General features: G+C 39.2%; 1 protein-coding gene across 1 annotated transcript in view; it reads right to left on the bottom strand.

The window, feature by feature from the left end:
* LOC120541706 (urokinase-type plasminogen activator-like) overlaps positions 1-20,405 on the bottom strand; it is a 31,436-nt gene extending 11,031 nt beyond the window's left edge. Inside the window, exons 1-8 of the mRNA XM_039773591.1 lie at positions 20,172-20,405; positions 11,855-11,953; positions 9,968-9,992; positions 9,204-9,302; positions 7,837-8,008; positions 4,342-4,439; positions 2,760-2,943; positions 230-378 (exon numbers count right to left, since the gene is read on the bottom strand). Coding sequence (XP_039629525.1) covers positions 230-378; positions 2,760-2,943; positions 4,342-4,439; positions 7,837-8,008; positions 9,204-9,302; positions 9,968-9,992; positions 11,855-11,920 — 793 coding nt within the window. The 5' untranslated portion in view covers positions 11,921-11,953; positions 20,172-20,405. The remainder of the gene's footprint in view (positions 1-229; positions 379-2,759; positions 2,944-4,341; positions 4,440-7,836; positions 8,009-9,203; positions 9,303-9,967; positions 9,993-11,854; positions 11,954-20,171) is intronic.
* Between the last annotated feature and the right edge of the window lie 6,182 nt (positions 20,406-26,587).

The raw sequence follows: 26,587 nt of genomic DNA on the forward strand, positions 1-26,587 counted from the left end.
TTTGTAGTGACCTAGTAAATCAACATGAGCAATATACTGAAGAATATGAATAATAATCCCCAGCAGTACAAATGTGGAGGAAGACTCCCCCACCAAGGAACTAACCAAGCAAGCCTGATGAGTTCTTTTCATTTTTTGCTTTTATGAAGCACACCCACCTAAAACCGTGTGTGCTGAAAACAATCCTCCCCTTCACACTTCTTCTATCGAGAGCTGAATTTCATCTTACCTATGTCATTATTAAAACCTTTCTGTTCATCAAACTGCGAGTGAAGAATGATCTTCTCAGCTCCATATCTTTGCTCTGTCAGAGGGTCGCTTTCATTCAGGGCGTTCTTTCCCAAATAGACGACATATTGATGAGCCTTTGTTGCCGCGCTGAGAAGAAAACAAGATGTTTAGCTTTAGAAACATTGACTTTACGTCTAAAGAAAGTGCAAAAGTTAGAATATGAATATAAAAGTTAAAAAAGCTTAACATTATACAGACAGTAAGGGTACCACACACCAGAATGCACCTGTGGCCTAGTGGTGTTACATTTTAAACATTAAGGTTATCAATTGTTATCTGCTTAAGCTGCTACCCCCGCGACCCGACCTCGGATAAGCGGAAGAGGATGGATGGATGGATGGATGGAGGTTATCAATTAAATTCCTACTTCTGGCTTGTTATGTGATCCTAAGGAAGCCACTTTACCTGTCTGTTATCAAAGAAAATACATGTAGGCAATTGTGCCCAAGCTTCAAAACTGTAAAGATTCTTTATGTGCTGTTCAATTCAGACAAATGTTATATACAATTGACGTAGGTGTTGCATTAAATTCACTATCCAAAGGTGATCATATGCAATGTAAAAGAGGTGTGCAGGTTAGTCTAAGTTGTGATTCCACACTCGTCTGGTCTAGTCATGGGGGTGTGTGTGTGTGTGTCCCTGTGATTGGCTGTCACCTCCTTCTACATTGTGCCAAGTCTGTCCAGAAGAGACATTGGCTCACCGTAGCCCTGCAATGTATGAGCAGATTGCAAAATGAATGGCTGGAAAAGTTTAAATTGGTTGCCACCACCCTGAAGTACATTAATGAAAGTCTTAACGGCATATTTCTGTCCAGTCTCTGCTTCTGCATGATGAGCTGACTCTGCCCTTGTGCTCAGATATGCATAGAGGGTAATGATTGGCAGTAAATCAAAATACAACCAATAACTCAAATATACACTGTTATCAAGCAAAAATCAAAACCCTGCTTGAAAATACATAGAGCAGAGGTAATTTTACGAAGAACACTAACTAAATAAAGACATGCTAAACATTAGTTTTCCATAAACTTGGATGAATAAGTATCTGTCATGACTTTTAAACCCGTGACCCCATGACGTCACTAGCTGTTCACTTCCTAACACCTAACAAGGCCACACCACAAAATGGTGGTATCTGTGATAAACAAAATTGCATTATGGAAAATGAAGGAATTCAAATTTTTAATACTGCTTTCTGGATTTAAATTGAAGTTATAATTAAAATCCTTTAAAACAGCTCTAACTACATAAGTTGTGACCACAAGGAGATGCCACAGGGTCCCAAACCACAGACACAATGTCACTCAATGCAATTCCAGTTTCAAATAAAGGATTTTTATTTCTCACCTGCACTCTTTAATGAATACAGCCAAAAACACACAAGTCCAACCACAATATTCTCATACTGCTTCTGCCCTACTAATGAGTGTCGGCCGCTGCCTCCCGAATCTGATTCATCGAGGTAAAGTGGAGTAGCTCCTTTAATCTCAGACCTGGGTGAACTTCTGTTGCTTGGAAATGGTCCATTAGAAGCATTTCTGGGTCAGACAGAAATTCCAAGAAGCTGGGATTGTAAACCCCTGCAGCACCCCCTGGCCACGGAAACCAACAGGGTTATACGCTGAGATTTGACTTCCCAGCATGCCCTGTGGGTATCTGAATGGGTACTGAAGCCCAGGGTTGGTGACATCTAGTGTATTGGGGGAGAAAATATTCACCAGTCATCATCCCCCAGACTTTCCTTTTGCACTGGCCTCCAGGCCGAGTAAGGAACGGGTAAGGGTTCACTCCTGGCCGGGATGCCACCCAATTATATATTTCCAAAAAAAAATCTCAGGAAAGGCCCAAAAATGTAAAGAAAAATGCAAATTATAACACGTTGCTCCCCACTGTCATACCCCTGTGGCCACTCTGCTGTTGTAGGCTCACCTTTTAAAAATCCCCCAGGGGCCTTTATTAGAGGAGCTGGATCTTTATATGGTTTTTATTGAGATAACACTGAATGTTGGATGTGGTATAGCAAGCTTAAGCCATTTGATTTTTTTCACATGTTTAAGAGTAGCTCAAACCAATGTGTTTCTCATACACCGTTAATGTTTTGATTTATTTTTTTATTGTCATGTATCTTTTTGGCAAGACCAAGATTTATGAGGAGCTTGATCATTTGATTTTAACATTAAAACATTAAAAAAACTTGTCTGCATAATGCCACAATATCTAACACATGACTCTATTCTACAATATTTTACAGAGAGTTTACAGTTACAGTGTCTATAATAACTTACTGTTTATAGACTTTAAACCTAAAACCACAAAAAGAAGACATTCTCAAGGATGTATTGATAAATTCACACTAAGAAGGACACTCTATAAGAGCGGTCGATCGATTGGTAGCATACATACAGATATCAGACTAGCCAGTTTTAAGGTGCCAAGCACATACATTTTTATTTAATTAATACTTACTCGGGAGGAAAACAGTGAGCGGCAGTCAAGACCCAGCAGGGGCTGATCAGGCTCCCACCACACAGAAAATACTCCTGCCTCTTGTGGTGATAGATGGCAGCCATCCAAGGGTGGGATTTGATGGTGGCGACATTGCCTCCGACTATCTTAAACTGTTGCTGTTCTCTCTGGCCGCATGTAGATGCTGTCGGGAAAGCAAGAGAGAGAAAAATCAGTAAAAGTGCTGACTGCTGGAGAAGTGGATTCAAGCCAATAACCATTCTGGTAATTCACCCTGCTTAGAAACAGAATGCCTGCTCTTTAAACAAATCATTCCCCAAACTGTATTTTCGTACAATTAGTGCCTCATGGCTCCAACATCCAGGGTTAAAATCCCATGCCTAGCTGTTGCCTTTCTGCACATTCTCTCCTTGTCTGCATGGCTTTTCTTTTGGGTTCTCTGGTTTTGCTAGTTGAATTAAATGGTAATTCTAAATTGGCCCAGTGTGGGGGTGTATGTGACTGGGTCTTGTGATGGACCAGTGCTCCGTCCATAACTATTTTCTGCTTTATACCCAGAGCTGCTGAAATAGGTTTCAGTCGTCATATTAACCGCTTTGGTAGTAAGTGTTTATGAAATTGTTTTATGTTTTCTGGTGGAGGTAAGAAGCTGATCAGAGCCAAATGGAGTCTTCCTTAATCTGACAAACAAATTCCCATATTCCTCCAGATGAATGGCTTCCCCAGATCAACTGTAACGCATCTCCAGCAGGAATTCCCTCAACTAGACGTCCACACCACCATAACTGGCTCCACTGCATTTGAAACGCAGCAGTTCATCTCCAAGGTCCTTCCAGATCGTATGGCTCCACGTCCTCCCACATCAACTAATCTTTACAAGACACCTTGTCTCTACATTTATGGTCTTATCCACTCAGTTATCTCATTTAATGAAATAAACAAATAATTGTTTACATTACCATGGTATGATTATAAAGCTCCCTGCAGTCCTGTAATCGATAGAGCGAACATGGATGGATTGACGGATATGTAAAAATATAGAGCGATTAATCAGTGATGATCACTATGAGCATTCTGCTGCCCTCTGTGGTTACTTGATGCTCAAGTAACAATCTGAATGTGTGTTCTGAGATTTTTCAGGTCAGGAAGACAGAAGTTTCAAGGTAAGGCTGTTACACTCCTTTATCATGGAACTAGAGAGTGGTGACGTGTTGCATGTTGAGTAGCACATTCAAGTAAGAATTTCACTGTACTCTGTACACATGACAACAACGGCCTATAAACATTAAATAAAGGTTGGGTGTTTGCTTCGTTTGTTCCTCGCCTACCATTTGAGGGGCACCAAGTCTTGTCAAAATGTCACTATAGAGTGCGATATTCTACATCTATCCATCCACTTTCTGATCTTTCACGTTTTATAACAGAGGGAAGCAGAGCCATATCTGGAAGCATTGGTTGTACAGCAGAAACCAAATAAGATGTCAGTCGATCACAGTAAATGGTAGCTATCTAATCTTAAACATCTATGAAATGAAATGAAGACTTGAGACCATTGATCTATAATTCCACAGTAACCACTTACTTAGTTTTGTTTCACAAGGTTCCACTGAGCAGAAACCACGAACGACCTGCCATCGCTTTTTGACATAACACCAAGGTTTCTTGCTCATGTCAGGATTCCTGCAAAAGAAATGCCATGTTTTTTTGTGAAATATACAGCAAGCTGCTTGTTAAGAAATTCTACTAAGAAGACATTGTACAATGGAAATATTCAGGTTCCTTCTTTTCACCATGGGGTTTCTAGTGGCAATATGGCAATCCAGTTTGGTTTGAGGTCTTAAACGCCTCTGTCTTTACATTTTGTATTCAACAAAAAGTCACTAAATTAAACAGTTTATAGAACACATTTACAGATGATAAGGGTGTAAGTAATATTAGCAAGGTCATAACAATAAGGTTCAAATATTAATAAGGCCATAAATATTATTATTAATAAGTTCATAAGGGTACTCAGCAGCCACGTGTACTGACACATGCTCTACATAAGCAGAGCTGTGGGTGTGTTTGCGGTATCTACGTTATGTTTGGCTGCTTGGCTGCTGTCTTCATCCCTGGTCCCACCTTTTCCCTTGTCCTGTTTTATTTTTTTTTTATTTTTTACTTATTTGTTCTTTTTCTGTTTCGTGTACCTAAGAGAGTACAAGGACAAGCCTTTGCTGTAGCTAATTGCTGTGGCCTTACCTAAATCGCTAGGTGACTTTATAAAATCAGTAAGGATTTATTCTGAACTGCTCCATTTTTTACCCTTTGTTGTCTTTGTGGTATTGCTGGGTGTTATGTTATTTGCTTCGGTATATTACGAGTTTCAAATTTACAAGTTTAGCTTATTTCAATTCTTTCCAAGTTCTTCACCACAATTAGCTTCAAATCCAAGTGGGCCCTAGTTATAGGCTCTTTGACTCATTTTTCGACTTTTGTTTCAAGTTTAGCGTTTTGATAGCACCATCTTTTTCCATCTTGGTAATGACCCATGCCTGTGCTCAACTATCATTCCTAACGTGTGTTTTCACCTCCCAAGGTCTATCAGGAGACCTTGTGTCTCATATTTTATTGCGCTAAGTAGATGTGACAGCCTTCATCTTGAACCTGAATAAAAGTACTGCCTAGAGCCCACCCTGGTCTGAGCTGTGGAGCTGAACAGAGACCACAGCTACAAAAAGTGGACCAACTACTTATTGTTTATTATCCAGTGTATTGATTTCTGTTGAAAGTTATTAAATATGGGTAGACAAGCTTTTCTCCACAGCAGACAGTAAGTATTAAGTAGCTTATTTCTGCACAAACTGTGTAGTTAGACCTGTTTGTTATGAATTTCCCAAACAGCAAGTCTAAACCACCAAAACACCTTGCCAACACCATACCTCAATAATTAATTATATTAAATAAAAAATGAATAAAGCAAAATATGGCTTCTTATCTAAAAAATCTAAATCAAATATGAAAGTCAATACAAAGAAAACATTGAAAGAGCTGAAATAATTTTGAAGTGTTTCAGAAAAAGTAACTTAGTCAAGGCCATCAAATTAAAAAAATCCAAAATCGAAATACTTAAACTAAACTAAAAAAAAAAACTATAAAAAAGATAAAATCCCAATAACTCTAAATGGTCAATTAATCACAACCCTTACAAAAATTGGGGAAGTACAAAAGAGAGCCAAAGATTACAGCTGAAAAAAGTGAACCATGCAAGGGGCTAATCTGGTGCTCTCTGGGAACTCCAGACGGAGTTAAAGAAACACCTGAGGGTTTAAACTGACAAAGTTTAGAGTAAAGAAGTAGGAATGAAAAGACAACTCAGAACAAGACGTCAACAAACCAAAAGCAAGGGAGTGGAGAAAAAAATGGCAAAACAAAAGAAAACATTCTAAACTCCAGTGGCCTTTCATTCACATTGTATTATATTTCTTAGATGGTAGAGTGGAGGAATCTGATATTTTGTCACAATCTCAATTTTTGCTCATGTCAGCAAAGAGATGAATGTTCCAGGCCTCATTTTAGTTAGCCACAAAGAGTTGTCAGTAAAGCTAAAAGAAGATTAAATGTGCGTCATAGTGCATGGCGTTAACAACCAGACTATAATTAGATTCCCTCCTTCAGAGTTTCTGTGGCTCAATAAACACAAAAGCCGTCTATTAGCGTATTTGGATTTGCTTTGTTTGAGGTGCGTTTGACCGCTTTCATCTACCTAAACAAATGATATCCTTTCTAATACTTTTGAGCTTCAAATGAGCATTGATAGTATTAAACTGGAGAGCACCCAAATATGTCTCACGCCTCCTTGATTGATTGGCTGTGCCTATTAATGTTACATGAAGAATACTCAAATGACATTTCTAATCTGAAGTATTCATCTTAACACAAATATAGTAATTACACTGCTTAAACCTTTCATTCTTGCACATTTTTTATTTTCATTTAAATATGAAACAGTTCTTCAGGTTAGTTCTACTGTACGTACTGAACGAGAGACACAAACTCAGGTTGGCACTACTGCCTTACAGATTCAGCCTTTTTGGGTGGAATCCCATGCCTGGATGTTGTTCATCTGGAGTTTTCATATTTTATATGTGGTGGTGCAGATTTTCCTCTCTAATGCACAAAGGTTTGGCAATTGCGAAATGCCCCTTGGGTGAGTTGGTCCTACAGTTGGCTGGTGGCCTGTTTGCTTGGGCTGTTTCTTGCCTTGTGTCAAGTGCAGCTAATACTGTATGGCAGGGGTGTCCAACTCCGGTCCTTGTGGGCCACAGCGGCTGCAATTTTTCATTCTAACCATCTCCTTAACTAGTGAGCCGTTTTTGCTGCTGTTTAACTTGTTTTGCCTTAGTTTGAATTGACGTGACTAAGACCCCTTAGTTGTTTCTTTTTCCTTAATGAGCAGCCAAACAATAATGAGACACAAAACAAGCCGTCACAAGACCAGCTAATCTGAAAATAAAGAAAGGTACTGTAAAGGTTTCTGTCATGTTGGTCTGCTCAGGTCACCAAAACATCTTGACGGTGGTCTTAGAAAAAGCAGAGAATCAACAGTCTGCTGTGGCAGAATGAGAGCAGCAACAAGTCATAATATTCAATAATGGCTTTAGTTAACAGCAAGAATAGGCTTCTCATTAAGAAACTGGTCGGAGTGAAATTGCTGTAGCTTGACGTTGTTATTTAGCTGGTCATCTGTTGGCTCGTTTCACATCTTATTTTTTTTGGCTGCCATTTAACAAAGAAACAAATCAATTCGGAGGACTGAATCCTTAAAAACAAGACAATTAAAATGAAGGGAAAAGAGTTAATTAGCAATGGAAACTACTCGCTGATTAGGAAAAGAGTTAGAATGAAAACCTGCAGCCACTGTGGCCCACCAGGACCAGAGTTGGACACTCCTGCTCTATGTGCTTTGGCTTCCCAAACTTGCATTGCTGTGTTGCCTTCAGTTACATAACACATATGTTTAGATTATTGTATAAAACTCCACATTGTTGTCCCGACATAATACACTCACAAACAGTCTGCATACTTTTCTATTTACCTGCAGTAATTGTGTTTACCAAGTCCCAGTTTCAATGCGTCAGTCTGAAAAGCATTGTAGTGGTAGTCAAGATATCGAGAACTCCAGTCAAGACACTCCATTCCAGTTTCAGTTCTTGAGTGAGTTCCTCTGTAGTGAACGCCACTACCATTATAGCATGTTGCTCTGGTTTCTAAAAAGACACAGTCAGCATTAAGAGAAGATGGAAACAAGGAAGGGGATTTCATGTCACTTTCATCTATACTACAGTACTTAAGTAAACTCAATTCATTTCCATGCATTTCTAAGGACTTAAGGGTATATTGTACTCTGACAGACTCAGGGAATTAAACCTGTTTAGTCTCAAGCAGAGGAGCAAATGTGGAAACCTAATCCAGATCCTTAAACATCTAAAAGGCATTGATTGATAAAGTAGATCCAGCTAAAATATTTCAACTTAATGGTGAATCACGTGGGTCCTCCCTGCGTGGAGTTTGCATGTTCTCCCCGTGTCTCGTGGGATTCCTCCATGTACTCCGGTTTCCTCCCACAGTCCAAAGACATGCAGGTTAGGTGCATTGGCGATTCTAAATTGTCTCCAGTGTGTGCTTGGTGTGTGTTTGCCCTGCGGTGGGATGGTACCCTGCCCGGGGTTTGCTTCCTGCCTTGCGCCCTGTGTTGGCTGGGATTGGCTCCAGCTGACCCCCGTGACCCTGTAGTTAGGATATAGTGGGTTGGATAATGGATGGATGGATGGTGAATCACGCACTTGAAGACAACAATGCATTTAGGATTGAAGTCAGAAAGCCCTTGTTTATTCTAAAGTTATGAGAATCTGGAGCAAACTACCAAGACTTACTTTTACTTATTTGGCTGACACCTTTAGTCAAGGTGACTTACAACATTTATGATACAATTAAATACATTTTTGTACATGCCTGTGAGGGGCCTTGTCACCAATACACATCTTTGCCCGATGAAATAACCAAGTATCTGCGAGTCAAAATGACCAAGGGGGACCAAGGGGTCTCACGCCCAATTGAAGCATGCGAAGTGCCATGCTGGTTTAAACTCCCGGTGTCTGTCTGCTGCATTGCTAAAAGTATGATCAACTCTGTGTTAAGGAGCCAAGTCAACCAGGGGTCTGTGGGAACCTAAATCTGGATTTGCTTCCAGAACCAAATTTCAGTCATGAAAAGAAATGAAAGAGTTTGACTTAGTTAAATGTGTGTTTTGGCCAACTTGAGAATACTTAAGTGTATATGGGCTGTGCATTTGTTTAACCACAAACATTGTTTGAAAACATTTTACATTAAAAATGCTAGAGATTTCAGGAGACTATTAAGGAAATGTAACAAGAGCACCACATGGAAGAGTTAAGTGGATACCTATTTCACAATGATCCCCCTTGAAATGCCTGGGACATCGACACTTTTCACTGGAGAAGTAGTACTGGAGACATGTTCCTCCATTTAAACAAACACAACCTATAAAACATAAGATCAAATACTCTATAAATGTTACAGGTCAAGCAGTTTTGTTAAACTTAATATTTGATGTCACTTTGTTTCGGAGACACGGTTGCATCAGATGGGTATTTTAGTAAAATCTACATTTGGCTCTTAACTTTGGTCTTTATTCAGATACATGTGATCTTACACCCCACATTAATACTTCCAGTCTTATCTGGTTTCAGAAATTTCTTATTAGTGTACTTTTATTGCAATACAATGACAAGAACAAATTCACTAGATGGTGCTTGAAAGTAATGCTTGAGCCTGTTACTTCACTACATAAGCAGTAGCTGTCCATCCCAGCCATCTTGTTCTGGTTAGCACTGCTGCCTTACAGCTCCAGCAGATTGGGTTCAAATTGAAGTCAATCTCAGTTTAGAGTCATCAATAAGTGTGAGGAAAGTGGAACATCTGACCCAAGCAAGGAGGGCCTGCACCAACTCCACATTGTCAGGCCCTGGAGCTGTGAGACACCAGGGCTAACCAACTGCACCACCATATTGGTTTGCAACCTGATCATTCTTTTTTAACCCCTTGTCAGTTAAAAGGACTTTCAAATTATTTTTGCAGTTCTACTGTCTGACATAATAACAGAAGTTGTCACCGGTAACAAAGAATTTTAAAAAGGAAATCATTACCTGCTTTTGATTTCGATCTTGATTTCTATAATGAGAGAAAAAAACAGGCATTAATAAATTTCACATAATGGCAGATATTTTAAATAATATTAAGTAGTAAATATTGAAATACACTTCTTGTATTTATTTAAAGTGGTGTCACAAATGCATGTCTGGGAGAAAACTTCATGGTATATTGACTTGTAATTCCACCCCAAGTCAAGGGATGACGCTGTCTTATAACGCTTGTGCCCTCTGCAGAGTCAGAAATCTACATATTGAGGCCACATGGCATCATGCCCAGAGGGGACTGGGCGGTCCCGTGGCCTGGAACCCCTGCAGATTTTAATTTTTTTTTCTCCAGCCATCTGGAGTTTTTTTCCTGTTTTTTCTGTCCACCCTGGCCATCGGACCTTACTCCTTTTCTATGTTAACTAATGTTGTCTTATTTTAATTTCTTATTTTGTCTTTTATTTTTCTTTTCTTCAGTATGTAAAGCACTTTGAGCTACTTTTTGTATGAAAATGTGCTATATAAATAAATGTTGTTGTTTGCCCCTGGAGCTCCTGAGCCTTCCACCTTTCACCTTTGATCACAGACAAGCATCTGTGAAGATGTTACTCACGCTTGTTATTTTGTTTAACAGTGCACAGGATTTACCTTTGCTACCTTGCAGTATGGGGACTAGAGTTCGCATCCCTGGTCCTCCCTATGGGGAGTTTGCATGTTTTCACCAATGGGTGAACTGGAGACACTGGGCCAGCAGAGTAGGATCTCTTTTGACAGTGACGAGGATTCGAACCGGCAACCTTTGGGATACCAGCACAGATCCTTAGCCTCAGAGCCACCACTCCGCCCTAATTTGTTTTCTGCCTATGCTAGCTGGGATAGACTCCAGCCCAAATTGTGCCCTTGATCTGTTTAGAACATGACATGACAATATTTCTGTGCCTTGAATGAATTGTTATGGTCTGTCATGAGCAGAGAGGCAAGGTACGGTGAACTGCACATAATATAACATTTATGGATGTGCATAATCCGTTTCGGGATCGAGGAAGCTTATCTCAGGCAACACTGGGTACAAGGCAGGATCCTGCCCTGGAGTGGACATTAGCCCACTGCACGACCAATTCCCACTTGGCCAATTTAGAATAGCCAAACAATTTAACATGCACATGCTGGGCAGTGGGGCGAAGACCTCAAGCGCCCAGAGAAAAACCAGCTAGAAACTGGAAGAATGTGCAAAGTCCACAAATAGGACAGGGTATAGAATTTGAACCTGTGAGGCAGCTGCACTAACCACTGTGCCATCTATCAATTGCAAGACCAGATATAATTAAAATAAAGGAATAAAATAATGTAGGGGTAACTGGTTGACAGCTGGGGTAAAAAGCATTCACTAAGAAATCCAATCGAGTGAAGAGCAAAGTCTACTGTGAGCCTGTGAACTTGACTTAAGGAGGTAAAACCTAAATGCTGGAGAGAAAAGGAGACCTGAGAGATTTAAAGATGCTTTGTCTGAGTCTACAATATGTTGGTATTATTTTTAATTTTAATATTACACATTTGTGTACCCATCTCTTATTCATGTGTTAGATACATTTGTATGCACGCACGTCCCACTTCAATTTGTGAAGGTTCGCCGATTCTTTAGGACAATCTCTCAACAGAGATTAAGGAACAATTCTGAAAAGATTTATGTTAAAGCTTGCAATCGACCCCAGGAGGCTCAGCACAATCTTATCATTTTAAATATTAAGGAGTAAAGTGCATCTCAGTCTATTATCTCAATTTAGAAAACCAAGAGGAAATTGTTTTTGTTTGAGGAAGTACTGCTAAGTGTGACTCTGACCTCATATTCCTTACTTTAGCACATTTTTTTCAAAACATTTTTTTTTCAATACTTACAGCTTCCAAAGTAAAGCTGAACAATGAAAAAGTCACTAGAAGAAGGAGGAAGTTCATTTTTGACATGTTTCTTGTTTTCTTCTTCCTTTTATGGTATTTCTGACAAAGAAAAAGTCTGATATTAGTAAAATGAATTTACAGCCATTAAGAAGCCCATGTTGAAGTACAGCCAGTCAAAAGTGTGTCTTTTACATTTATCTGGTGACCTAAAACCATCATAAAACAACTTTGGCATATCTTGGCGACCCAAACCTGGACGCACATATTTTAACCAGTATACGTTTCTTTATTTTGAGGGAAGATATCTCATATTTTGCCACAGGTGGTTAAACATCTCATCTAGCATTGAGCATGCAAAATTATTTTGCTTAAATCAAGATGATCTGACTTTTATATTAAGTCAAATTTCAAGATTTTCAAGAGAAAAAAACCTATTATCAACAGTAATGAGGAGCAAACCAGGATATGCTTTCTTTTTATCTACTTAAGATGTGTTAACATTCAAAATCTTTTATTTCCTATTAATGTTCTAATTGGTTTTACCACGTCAAAATTTCTTGCCACATTGGTACATAATTGGGCCTGTTATTTTATTCTTTTGCCTATTATTTTGCTAGACATCAACTTCTTAAAAACCATATTTGTTTTATTTTCTGGGAGGCATTTTTTGCAGTGCACTCAAGCCATCTTACTCATTCTGGGCCATTTTGTAGTTGTTAAATATTCTAAAATGCATGTACTTGGAATGTGAAAGGAGAAAACCAGACTATACAAAGGAAAACCCAACTGACACACAGGGAGAATGTGCAAACTCCACGCAGACAAGCATTCAAACTCAGCCATCATGCTGCCTACTTTTTGTTTGCGCATAAACAAAAAATTATTTGTAGCAAAGAGGCTAATCTTACCAAAAAACATCCTGTTAGAAATTTCTTGAAGAAGTTGTCAGCATGTGTGCTTATTTCTCTAAGGTTAATGCACTGTGAAAAGATACTGAGCCATATTTTCCATTTGTACTCTGTAGGCTGCATACCTGTAAGACTTTTGTGGTCATTTCCAGTTATTATTATTAATTACTTTCCCATTTGATCTAACAGTAACCCAGTGATGATTAAAGTGGTAAGACTGATCCAGTGTGCTGGGTTCAAATACTGCACCCCATTTTTGTCTCTGTGGGGTTTGCCAGTAATTTTACTCTCTGTTTAGTTTTTCCTCTGGATATTCCAGTTTTTCTCACATATCCACAAAAACATGTAGTTTGGGTTATTTGAGGAATTCTCAATTATCTTCAGTGTGGGTTAGTGTGTATGGCACTTGTCCAGGTTCATCTCCTGCTTTGTGCCTAGTGCTGCTGGGATGGGATCCGGCCATAAATGACCCTTAATTGGATTAAGCAGGTTTGAGAATGTAGGCATGTACATATTTTTCCCACATCTCTTAGTCAGCCGGTGCCACATAAACTAAGTTTTGAGGTTTAAATGAAGGTACACCACAAATAGCATTGTTTCCATAAGAATGATTTACAAATGAAGGCACTCGTAAATGATATGCAGATCGCGCAGGCATTTTGGAAACTGCAGACTGATAAATTACTATTTGTCATTTGGCTGATGTCTTTATTCCAGAAAACTTGCAAGGTCAGGATAAATTATTATGAGTTTCAAATTTATTGAACATTTGGAGCACAGCCTGGTTAAGCGACCTGCTTGGGGTCACCCAGTAAGGCACAGGCAGGAACAAAATCAGATAACCATGGGGTTTAAAATCTGAAACATTAGCCAGTCCACCACACAGCCTGCATAACAGCGTGGTCTTCTCCACACTTACCACTGGGTTATTATTCCTATTGTGAATTTTAGTACAAGCGGCAGCTTTGACTTTTAAAATTCAGAGTAAAAAGACCAGTTGGCGGGGTCATACATTTAATAGCTATAATTCCACATATCTAACAATTGCAAGCATTGTTACATTATGAACATTACGACATTAATACATTATGAACTCGATGAGCAGAGATGTCTACTCTGCATGCAACAATTTAACGTATTGAGCACAAGGAGCACCTTATAGCACGCCTCTACGTCTGTCTCAGCTAAAGCTGGATAGACTAGTATTAGCAGAATATTTCAAGGTGAGTAACATCATGGTCTAGACAAGTAGTAAAGCCCAAAGTTATAATTATAAGTCATGACAAAAGGACTGCCATAGTCTGCTCACACCGTGGGAATTACAGTAGTTGGTCACTCTCCCCATGGCAGCATGTGGATATACTCCAGAAAAGTGGCTAACAGATCCCTGCTGCTGCAGTGGGGAATGGACGAGCATTCTGCAGTTTCACTTAATACAAGACACTGACACCTTTCATCTCTCTCGGTCACATTCAGAGATCAAACTGAAATGGCGCAATGAAAACACAGTGCTGGATTCAACTCACTTTACTTTTTAGAGGCAATTGGCAGCTGCTAAAAGTTAAAAGTTCATAATCTAGAGCCCTGAGATCCATGCAAGCAAATTATGAACTTTGCTTTGAAATCACATTGCCTCACATGGTACTCCTCAATGCCGCGTTTCCAGCTTTCAGATTAGTGTGTAATTACTCCCACAAAACTGCATGCCATTACAGTGAGGCAACACCCAAGGAGTTGTTTTCTTTCTTTCTTTCTTTCTTTCTTTCTTTCTTTCTTTCTTTCTTTCTTTCTTTCTTTCTTTCTTTCCTAGTCTAGTGCATATATTAGTGCATGCATCAAAAAGTTTGCAAAGATAAAGAAGTTGGCACAGTGGTTAGCACCTTTACTTCACGGGTGTGGGTGTGAATCTTGTTTCTTGCCATTGCTGTCTGTGTGGAGTTTTCTCCCCACATCCCCAAAAACATGTGGGTTAGGCTAAGCAGCATTTTTAAGTGTAAGTGAGCCTAGCGATAGACGGGCTCCCTATCCAGACTGGTTTCTGCCTTGCACCCGGTGCTGCTAGGATGGCCACTGTCAACTGGCTTCAACAGTCTGAGAATGTCACACACACTTTCATTGCTGGTTTAAATATGTTAGGATGCTCCAGAAACATTTATCTCAACAAACACAGAAATAGAAATTTGAAAATCTACAAGCAGTACACTCTCAACATAAGGCACCTTTAATATTCACAGTTAAATTGTTCATTGTTGAAGGGTAGAGAGTTAGTGTTTAACTCTTTCAGGGCTGAGGTCGACTTTTGTCAATAGGAGGAGTTGACAATGGCAATCGACTGTAAACTGTGACAAAACCAACTGTTATGTTTTAGCTGGACTCTCGTTGCTAGAAGGAAAGTTAACTTCATTGGTTTGACCAAGATTTCCTGCCCTCCTGTGAGCAGCAAAGCGCAAACAACAGAAAAAATGGCACTGACATCTAGCAAGAGAAAGTGAATGCATAAATCAAACTACTGCGTAGACGACGTTTTGCCAATTATCTCTGAACTGGACTATGACTTGTCGGACTCTGATTTTGCTACAAGTGATCGAAAACGAATGTGAGGTTCCAGCTTCAGTTGACTGGTCCCCAGCTAATCATGGCGCTGAACGGGTTCATGTAGCTGATACGCCTATGGCAATGTTCGCCAGGGAGGAGTGCCACTTAACAATGATAAGAGGTAGAAACTAGATTGCAATGCCTCAGCTATGTGAAGACAGCTTGGCAGCAAGCCTACCGCACATTCTTGTCAAACTGGCTGCGACAGCATGCAGCAACAGACGTTTTATGTTGATTTCTGTGTGAAACCATTGCTTTTCAGAAAGTGTTTTTTTGGAAAAAATATTCAGCCCGCAAAGAGTTAATGAATATAGAATATTTCACAAGACTTTAAGGAAATCAAACTACAGATTTCAAATCATCATCATTATTGTGGTCATCATTTTCTCTCATAGGGGGGATCACAATAGCAACACACCAACCTGGCCACTTTCACCTTAGCAACATCTTTCAGCTCCTCTGATGCTCCATGCCAATCTCTCATTATGTTTCAGATGTATTTAATATATGTATGTTATTATGTATTACTTTATGTTAATAATGCTGCACGCTAATGATTTTATTTGATAAATGTAGTATTCTTCATCATAGCAAGACCCAATGACAATATTTAAATGTTAGTGGAATAGATAGATAGATAGATAGATAGATAGATAGATAGATAGATAGATAGATAGATAGATAGATAGATAGATAGATACTTTATTAATCCCAAGGGGAAATTCACATAATCCAGCAGCAGTATACTGATACAAAAAAAAAACAATATTAAATTAAAGAGTAATAGAAATGCATGTAAAAGAAAGTGGTAGAAGTGATCAGTGAAATAGAGAAAAATAGAAAAAAAAGTAAAAAGATAAAGAAATGTAATAGTAAAGGTCTTTAGCTCTATAGCTTGTACATTTTGCCTGTGTCTGAGTGAGAGTGCAAATATCAATAGCAGATCCATTTTTCTTTTACTGAATGATATTCACTGCTGTTTAGCTCAGCAGGTAGCACCTTTATTTCACAGCTTCAGGGACAGGGTCTGAATCCTGGGTGGCTTGCTTTGTATGTTCTCCCTACGTCTACATGAAGTTTTCATCCCAAAGGCACATAGTTAGAATAACTGTCAGCCCTAAACAGGCCTCGTGGGAGTGCGCTCTGCAATGCTTTGGAACGTCACCCAGGGTTGCTTGACAAGTTGTGCCTGATTCTGTCCAGACAGACTCTGTCCCCTGTGACCCTGAAGTGGATTGAGTTGGTCTGAGAAAGTTATGTTAGGTGCAGCTGATCCTTCTTGGCCTTTTCCCAGGATGCCCCCACCCCATATGATATTGTGATTTAATCCTTAATTGAATTATGCAGGTCTGAAAAAGGATGGATGGGTTTAAAACTATAAATATTTACTACATTAAATATTACAGTACAGTATTTTTTAATATAAATAATAATTAAAGTAACATAGATTAATTCTTTTCAAATGTTCAGAAAGCATAATGATATCAAATTTGTCTAATAACAGACATTTTTGATCCAACAAAGTATGTTTAAGTATGGCAATTAAGGACAAATAGTTCACATCCTATGTAAATTTACTAAATTATTAAAAAAAAAAAAAAGATGACTAGAATTTCAATGCTTAAATCAGCCATGCGTTGTGCATGAGAATGTGTGAAAATTGTCAAAGCTTTCCCGAGCGAGGCCAATGTCGCAGCGATTGCTTATTATTAGCAGTGCTGTGGTGTTTGACTTATATGCCCCAAATAATGTCCATTCAGCCAGAAAACTAACACAAGAAGCACAGATGAGGCTTTCTCTTAACTCTTGGAGACTTCTAAAGAAGTGCAAGTAAATAATTCATAATAAAACCCTGGTTACAATGTACAGGCAGTACTTCACTAGTCATACACATAAATACAGGAATGGATGGTACAGAATTAAAAATGTAGATGATGTGCTCCCTTCAATGGCTCCCACACTCCATTGCTCTACCAAACCCCTTTCTCAATTAAAGATTATTTCTTTATGCCATCATGCCCAGTGTGTCTCAACCCCAGTCCAGTTTCCCAGAAAGGAAAAGTGATGATAACACCAGACAGAAAAGTTAAAGACCTTTGTGGCTGTACCTGCATAGGTATTAACTGGGAGGTCAGAAAGAGACACACGTAATAGAATTGGTTAACAAGCTCGTTTCCTTCAGCACACACACTGGGGTTATCCATCCATCCATTTTCTAACCCACTGAATCCGAACACAGGGTCTGCTGGAGCCAATCCCAGCCAACACAGGGCACGAACCAATCCTGGGCAGGGTGCCAACCCACCGCAGGACACACACAAACACCAAGCACACACTAGGGCCAAATTAGAATCGCCAATCAACCTAACCTGCATGTCTTTGGATTGTGGGAGGAAACCCACGCAGACACGGGGAGAACATGCAAACTCCACGCAGGGAGGACCCGGGTCTCCTAACTGCGAGGCAGCAGCGCTACCACTGCGCCACCGTGCCGCGCCACACTGGGGTTAACTATTCTATATTAGCTATTCGAGCCCATGAGCCTAACATACAATATCTCTTTTCCATTGCTGGAAACCTCATACTGTATTTGTGTTCTCGAACCCTGTATCTGTGCTCCTGTCAGTCTCAAAGGGCTTCTCACTCTCAGGTAGTAATAAGTAGTGCCTTAACCGTTTGACATGCCTGTGACACCTACTGCTTTCCAAAATGCTAATTTAATTGTCTGAAAGTGTAAACCCTGCATTTTTGTGGATTCATTAAGCATTTAACTATGCAGGTTTTCCCTTGTTTTGATGTCACAGAATTATAGCACACCTCTAAAACTGAGTAACACTTCTTTACGCTTTCTTTACAAAATGCTGACAGTTTGGTTTAGAGTAAATGAATCAAATGACTCGTAAAAAGGTTTGGAGTAGACAGATGGGATGGCTCATTGATGACACCTAGTAATTAAATGTGTAAAAGCCATAAGCTGGGCCTGCTAATGACAGTCATGAAAGACAAGCTTGAGCCTTGCTGTCAAAACGGAGCCAAGAAAATCTGCAGAGGGTAATAAACAAGATAGTAAGTTTTTGCGCTTGGAGAGTCGTCTTTCACTTATTAACGTTGTGTGCCCTGTGTCAGCTTCTGCACAAACTAGATAGTGTATGGGAAATGTACATTAGATCCATCTCTTGTTGACCCTCATATAGAAGATAATGTCATGGATGGGAAAGCTTTTAGCATCTTGATCTAGAATCTTAGGAGACCACATTCCTTTAATGTGGGAAGTGACATCCTTCACATCTTCTATAACTCTGTGATGGCCAGAGTGAGTTTCTAAGCTGTGGTCTACTGGGCTGGTAACATCACTTCAAGAGTGGACCACTGAACCAACAAGATAATAAAAAGGGCAAAGATACACTGTGGACCCCCGGAGGTCTTGGCAAAGGAGAGAATGAAAACACACCTGAGTGCCATTATGAACAATGCTGCATATCCTCTCTCTGACACGCTAACACTGAGGGCTTTCAGCCAACAAATTATTCATCAGAAATGTGTCAAGAAACACTTTGGGGGCTCCTTTATACCAGCAGCAATGCGTCTGAATAGTGCCTCACTGAGATGTGACTGCCAAGTCAGAAGTTTGCTTTCCTTTTAAATTTTCTTTGTGTTTAGTCTTTCCGGTGTGTATTCAGACTATAGTGTGAACATATATATGTGTGTATTTATTTAGTTAAAGAGCTTCTGTAAAAAGCCACATATTCCCTGGGGAAAATATAAAGTTCTATCTATCTATCTATCTATCTATCTATCTATCTATCTATCTATCTATCTATCTATCTTAATCTGCCTCTTTGAATGTCCATTTTGTAATCCAAATCTTATACTATTCTGCAAACCTTTGGATTGATAACTTTTACCTTAAATAAAAGCTCTCCAGGTCTCATCACTTCTCTTTCTACAAGCTTTTCTGCCATGATTCCCCTGGATGATATCACCATTTTCATCTTGATCTACCCTCAGTGAATGACTCCACTACTTACCACTGTTCCAGTCTCATCCCTTACTTCTCCCCCATATCTTTATCTACCTCTCTCACCTCACACTCATGATCTTCCTTTCTGTTGCTTATCTTACCAAATCTACAGTATGTGCTTTTTAGGTCATGCAACCACTCCATCTCTGTATTTTGTTCCCCACTACACAGTTTGTCACACTTCGCCTTCCCTACTGGAGTTCTTCGGTGCTAGCATCCAGTTTAAAACTCTCACCCTGAGTCACATCTGCACACACTATATGATTTAACATACAGTAATGTAGTGTTAAGCATGATAAGGATGATCAGAAAATATTTCACACATAATGGAATATACTGCAATACTCAACACAGTCAAATTCAGATATAGAAAAATGATTGTTTACAAGCACATATCCTTTGCAGTGTTTTTCAAGTGCCTTGAGCATGGGAATTGTGCTACATAAATAAAATGCATTATAATTATTATTGTTATTCATTAACAGCCAGAATGCTTTATATATGCAGTATAAATATGTCATACAGAATTGAAGTTTTGTGCCACTCAGAAGAGATGCAGTTTAATTTATTTACTACCTGCCAGCAATGTCAACCTGCATCCTTATGACGATCAGTCCAGATTCTAAACAAAGTAAGCCATATTACTAACCCAGATAGTTAATCTAGCCCTGACGATGCTAACAACTACGAGCCCAATTCCTTTCAAGACAATATTACAGTAGCCTCAAACACCTATTGATTTTGAAGCTATCAGTAAACATGAAAATAATTTCAAAGTAAAAAGAATTCTCACCAGAATGTCAGACAGCTGCTGCTTGGATGCTCTGTGGAATGCTTGCCTGTCTGCAGTTGCTGCCGTGCCATGAAGGCTTTCCTCTTTATAAAGGCAAGCGTTAGCCAAGCCGCAGCGTGGGTGGAGCTGTCAGTGCAGCCAACAGTTTCCTCATGATGAGTTAAATGGCTTCAATCTTCCTGGATTTAGAGAAAAAAAAAAAGCGCGTGTGAAAGAAGTGTGCAGTGGTGTGAGTAGACAGAAACCTAGAAGCGTGAATCATCCTGGGCATTTCTCTCACCCCCAGGCTCTTCTGCCACAAACATTCACATGTTGTTCTAATTTGGGTGTAATTTGATCAACTTCCTATTTCTATTGTAGCTACACGGGACAAAGGAATGAATCCATTATTGAGTGAATATTGCTATTTATATAAATCCCTTTTGACTATCATGGCTACATTTACTAAGTGAAAAGTTCACAAACATAATAGGTATTAAGTACAGTGAGCTAGAATCAAGAACACTTCTGGACTCTCTTTTTCTTTCTTTTTTTGATCTATGCTCATGGAGCCACCTAAGCTAACATGATGTGAATCTTTGTGATGTTGGAGAATCCTGTAGAAAGCTCACAGGCAAACTACACAGAGGTAGTGCCAGGACTGGAAAGCACAGCCATGTCTCGAATTAAAAAGTGGAGTACTGCTTTCCACTGTGCCACCGCTTACTAGAATTATTGTGATTGGTGAACTAATGAAGTGTGAAATCCATTGATAAATGCAACCTTCTAATTGCTATAATTTAGGACCAGTTTCTATATAAATGATTCTTTTATAGCAATTGATTTACTTCTGTGACAATAGTACTTGGTACTGTCTATGTTCACTCCAATATCTGTAAAGATGTTTCATGCATTACTTGTTATTATGAAGTGCAGCATCGTGATTCAGTAGCTATTGTTGACACGTTCCAGCCTGGGCTGAAGGACCATCTGAATAATAGTGTGGTGCCTTTTGTGTGCTTACAACAAAAATTCCAACAATATATTCACCCTTAAATGTAAATGATCTCATTGTGAATGTGTTTGCAAGTTTGAAAAGTAATTGATTTCATCGGCTGAGAGAACACAAAGACAACAAAATAATTACTGGGATGATGACCTGGTAGCCCCTTTAAATAAATGCAGAGTCCCAAAAATAAGCAGTTGCTCAGTGGAATGAATATTTTTCTCTATTATAAAAAAAAATCTTATAAGGTTGGAAGGAGACGAGACGTGATTTTCTCAGAGATACACTTTCACGTCCCGCGAGACGAGTCTTGGTGCCAAGAGATTTAACCACACCGGTAGCCGGAAATAAAGAGTAGATGACAAAGTAAAACGTTGTAAAGAATTCAAAAACATTGCCGCGGTACACATGCAGAGCTGGTTAGAGAAAATGGAAGTACAAAAATTTGAAAGTCTCAAAAAAAAATAGCAAAGATCGCATTAGCGCAAGCAAACGGAAATTATTACTCGGTGAAATAACAGAACAGCAAAAAGAGATTGAATATATTTTTCGGATTTAAACTTTAAGTCAGAGACTTGTAGATCGTCTAAATCGTGTTGCCATCAAGGAAAAAAAAGTAGTGTTTCTTCCCAATGAAGAGGCCTCTCCGAACGAATTAAAAGATTTGCTGTTTGGTGAAAATGAAATCCTGCAAGAGAAATCATTTCTCATTTGTGTGAATGCTACTGCCAGACTCATGTAGAAAGAAAGAAACGATATTCACTCAAGGGCAGTTATACATTGCATTGTCACGATGTAACTCCAAAAATGGAATTAAAATTTCAATGCGATATTGATGAAAAGGTAAAAGCGAAAAGATATCGAATTTATGGACATAGGTGAAATGACAGAAGTGCAGCAGTAGCAGCAAACCAGCAGCTGATCAAGCAAAGAGGAGGTAAAAAAAAACTGTATTTGTTTCCCATTGTATCACCATTTAAGATGGGGTTTGAGAGGAGTGACTGCGTCTCTTTGGGGTGCGTTCAGCCCCCGTCTTCAAAATATGAGTGGCAGAGACCTGAAGTGGCTGGCACATAGTGCAGGCTGGGGGTTGGATTTGGGCTTTTGTAGATCTGCTGGTGGATGGGCGGAGTGGGGAGTTGCGAATGAAGCCTAGTATAAAAAAAAAAAAAAAAAATTTAGACAGGTAGGGATGAAGGTTGCTTCAAGTCTCTGTAGTGCGGTTACTTTTAAGGTTTAGAGCTCCATCTTGTGGTCTGCTCTTTATGGAAATAGATGACTCCTGCCGAGAGCACCTTGGCTTTGTTGTGGCTGGACCAAAAGGGGCGGAGTCAGTTGTCCTTGTTAGGCTGTTTCTTTGGAATGCGTGTGAAAGAGATATAATACCTCTAGCAACAGCGGACCCTCGTGCCCCGGAGTGGTAGTACTTACCTCTGATGAGCCCGGAAGGTGAGTCTCAGATGCACAAGCGTGATCATGGGTAGCAAGTGGGTATCAATAAATTCATTATTAATTCCAATTTACTCTTACGAAGTGCACTCTCACTTAAAGTCTACATGTGTTGCATGTTAATTATAAATCTAGTATTGTTATGGATATCTTCACAAGTTTCAAATATAGATGAACTGTATAGATCAGGGGTCCTCAATCCCAGTCCTGGAGAGCCGCAGTGGCTGCAGGTTTTTGTTCTGACCTGGTTGCTTAATTAGAAAGCAATTCTTGCCAATAAAGCACTAACAAGCTATGAAATTAAATTAACTCTGCTATGTCAGGTCATTCTCATATCCTAGATTTTCTTTCCCTTTCTATCATGCAAATGATTTGAAGGCTAAAATGGACGAGTAATTCTCAGTCCTTCACTTTTTTCTCTTCATTTTTCTTCTAAGTATTTAATTAAACCCAATAGTGCAGATAAATACACACAGGTGTAAATGTAAATAAGCTAAATGGAGAAATGCTGCTCTCTCTTGTCATTTGCATGTTATTGATAATAAGGAGCAATTAAAATAGCTGTTTAAGAAAAATTAAGCAATAAGGGCTCAAAATCACTAAAGTGAAGCAGAAGTGTTACTTTAGCAATAAGTGCTTTTTATTAAGCAACTGGGTTGGAGCAAAAACCTGCAGCCACTGTGGCTCTCCAGGACCGTGATTGAGGACCCCTGGCCTAGGTGAATATTAATTGATCCAATTTTCATTTCTGTATATTTTTGTAAAGTGCCCTCTTGCTTACAAGCCTATGCTGAAATACAGTACAGTTAAAAAAAAGTCCTCACTTAGCAACTTTAACAGAGATCATAAGAACAAAAGGAATTTGACAAACAGGAGGAGAGCATTCAGTCCATCAAGCTATTTTGTTTAATTAATAGCTAAGTGGTCCCACTATCTCATCCAGATACATCTTAAAGATTGTCAAGATTTCAACTGCATGTCTCAGTATTTTGATCAAGATTCCCACAACTTTTTGAGTAAAGATGTGCTTCCTGGCTTCAGTCCTACATGAACTGCTCCTTAATGTCCACTGCTGTCATTGAGTATGTGATTCATTGTTAAGCTGAAAGAAATCACCTGGATCTACTTTATCAATGCCTTTGAGGATTTCAAAGACCTGAATTAGGTCTTCTCTGCTTAAGACTAAACAGATTTAATTCTCCAAGTCTATCAGAGTTCGACATGTCCTTAAGTCCTGGGATGCACCTGGTCACTCTCCTTATGCAGCTTCAAATGCTGATGTCTTTTTTGTAGCTTGGTGACCAGAATTGCACACAACAACAACAACAACAACATTTATTTTTATAGCACATTTTCATACAAAAAATGGCTCAAAGTGCTTTACATACTGAAGCAAAGAAAAATAAAAGACAAAATAAGAAATTAAAATAAGACAACATTAGTTAACATTGAAAAGGAGTAAGGTCCGATGGCCAGGGTGGACAGAAAAAACGAAAAAAAGCTGCAGACGGCTGGAGAAAAAAAATAAAATCTGCAGGGGTTCCAGGCCACAGGACCGTCCAGTCCCCTCTGGGCATTCTACCTAACATAAATGAAATAGTCCTCTTTGTATTTAGACTCCAGATGCAGTCTAACTAGTACATTAAAATGTCTGAGCATTATGCTCCTTGATTTGTATTCTAATTTTTCTGATATAACCTGACCATTTATTTTTAATTGCTTCTGCATTTTGTTCAGATGATGAAAATAATGTATCAACATCATCCCCTTAATCCTTTTCAGAGGTTGCTTCTTTTGTGACAGTGTCTCCAATCTGACATTCTTTTTACCCACATGTAACACTTTGAACTTTTCTACATTAAATGACATTTTCCAAGTGTTTACCTACAGTAGGTCTGAAGCTGTTAGACAGTTATTCGGCCTGATGTCTCACAGATCAAAGGTTCAAGATTTGACTCCAACATCATAAAGACAATCAGGCCTCTCTAAATTAGCTTGACAAGATTGAGTCTGCCCTGCAATAAAACAGGCATTTCAGCTAGGGGGCGCTGGTTTTCTTCTTGTACTTTTTGCTGTCACTTGTGACTGTGCATTGGAATAAACAGGTGTGGAAAATAAATGACTGCAAATTAAGTCAAGATTTCTGTTTACATTTTGAAATGAAGTTGCTACATTTGTCTGTGATCGTTGGTGTGTGTGTGTGTCTGTCTGTTTGCCCTGCAATGGACTGGTGGCGTGTCCAGGGATTGTTTCTGCTTTGTGCCTAATGCTTGCAGAATTAGTCTTCAGCTTCCCTGTAACCTTCTCAAGATAAGCATGTCTGAAAATGGAGGGCTGTATGGATGGGCTGGCTTACCTGGCCTGCTGTCGCTGTGATCCTCACCAGGAAAAACTTTTTGAGATGATGAGAGATGACAGGATGCAATGATGTAAAAGTGAGTGATGTCTATTTTGCACATGCCATTTATAAGTGAAGAGCTGTCACATCACGCTAAAGCTTTCTGAATTTTTAACTCAAAGAAATGTATTTAGGAATTTCATGTGCGGACTTCCCCCAGACAAGAATCAACACAAACTTGAAAAACCTTACAACTTTGATGTTAGAGATAATACAAAGTATCTATTGCTATCACATTAGAACATTAGAACACTCTAGACGAGAACAGGTCATTCAGCACAACAAAGCTCACCAGTCCTATCCACTTGTTTCCTCCAAGAAAACATCAAGTCGAGTTTTGAAAGTCCCTAACATCTTACTGTCTACCACACTACTTGGTAGCTTATTCCAAGTGTCTATCGTTCTTTGTGTAAAGAAAAACTTCCTAATGTTTGTGCGAAATTTACCCTTAACAAGTTTCCAACTGTGTCCCCGTGTTCTTGATGAACTTATTTTAAAATAACAGTCTCGATCCACTGTACTAATTCCCTTCATAATTTTAAACACTTCAATCATGTCACCTCTTACTCTTCTTTTGCTTAAACTGTAAAGGCTCAGCTCTTTTAATCTTTCCTCATAATTCAACCCCTGTAGCCCTGGAGTCAGCCTAGCTGCTCTTCTCTGGACCTTTTCTAGCACTGCTATGCCCTTTTTGTAGCCTTGGACTTGTACTCCACTTGTACTCCACAAATCGTGTTATATAACCTAACATTCTGTTAGCCTTCTTAATGGCTTCTGAACACTGTCTGGAAGTTGATAGCTTAGAGTCCACTATGACTCCTAAATCCTTCTCATAAGGTGTACTCTTGATTTTCCGACCACCCATTGTGTATTCAAACCTAATATATTTACTTCCTATGTGTAATACTTTACATTTACTGACATTAAATTTCATCTGCCACAAATCTGCCCAAGCCTGTATGCTATCCAAGTCCTTCTGTAATGATATAACGGATTCCAAATTATCTGCTAATCCACCTATCTTGGTATCATCTGCAAACTTAACCAGCTTGTTACTTATATTCCTATCTAAATCATTTATATATATTAAAAATAGCAGAGGCCCTAGCACTGACCCCTGTGGAACACCACTCTTAACATCGGCCAGTTCTGATGAGGTTCCTCGCACCATCACCCTCTGCTTCCTGTGTCTGAGCCAATTCTGCACCCATCTAAAAACATCACCCTGAACTCCCACTTCTTTTAACTTGATGCCCAACCTCTCATGTGGCACCTTATCAAATGCTTTCTGAAAGTCCAGATAAATAATATCATAAGCTCCACTTTGATCGTATCCTTTTGTTGCAACCTCATAGAATTCCAACATGTTAGTAAAACATGACCTCCCTCTTCTGAACCCATGCTGACTGTTCAGAATAACTCCTGTCCTTGCCATGTGTTGCTCAATCTTATCCTTAATAATTCCTTCCATTAATTTTCCTGTGATGCATGTTAAGCTTACTGGCCTATAGTTGCTTGGATCTGCCCTGTCACCCTTTTTATATAATGGGATGATATTTGCCATTTTCCAGTCCTTCGGAATCT

Source organism: Polypterus senegalus, chromosome 1 (genome assembly GCF_016835505.1).
Source record: "Polypterus senegalus isolate Bchr_013 chromosome 1, ASM1683550v1, whole genome shotgun sequence".
In the NCBI taxonomy this organism is placed as follows: domain Eukaryota; kingdom Metazoa; phylum Chordata; class Cladistia; order Polypteriformes; family Polypteridae; genus Polypterus; species Polypterus senegalus.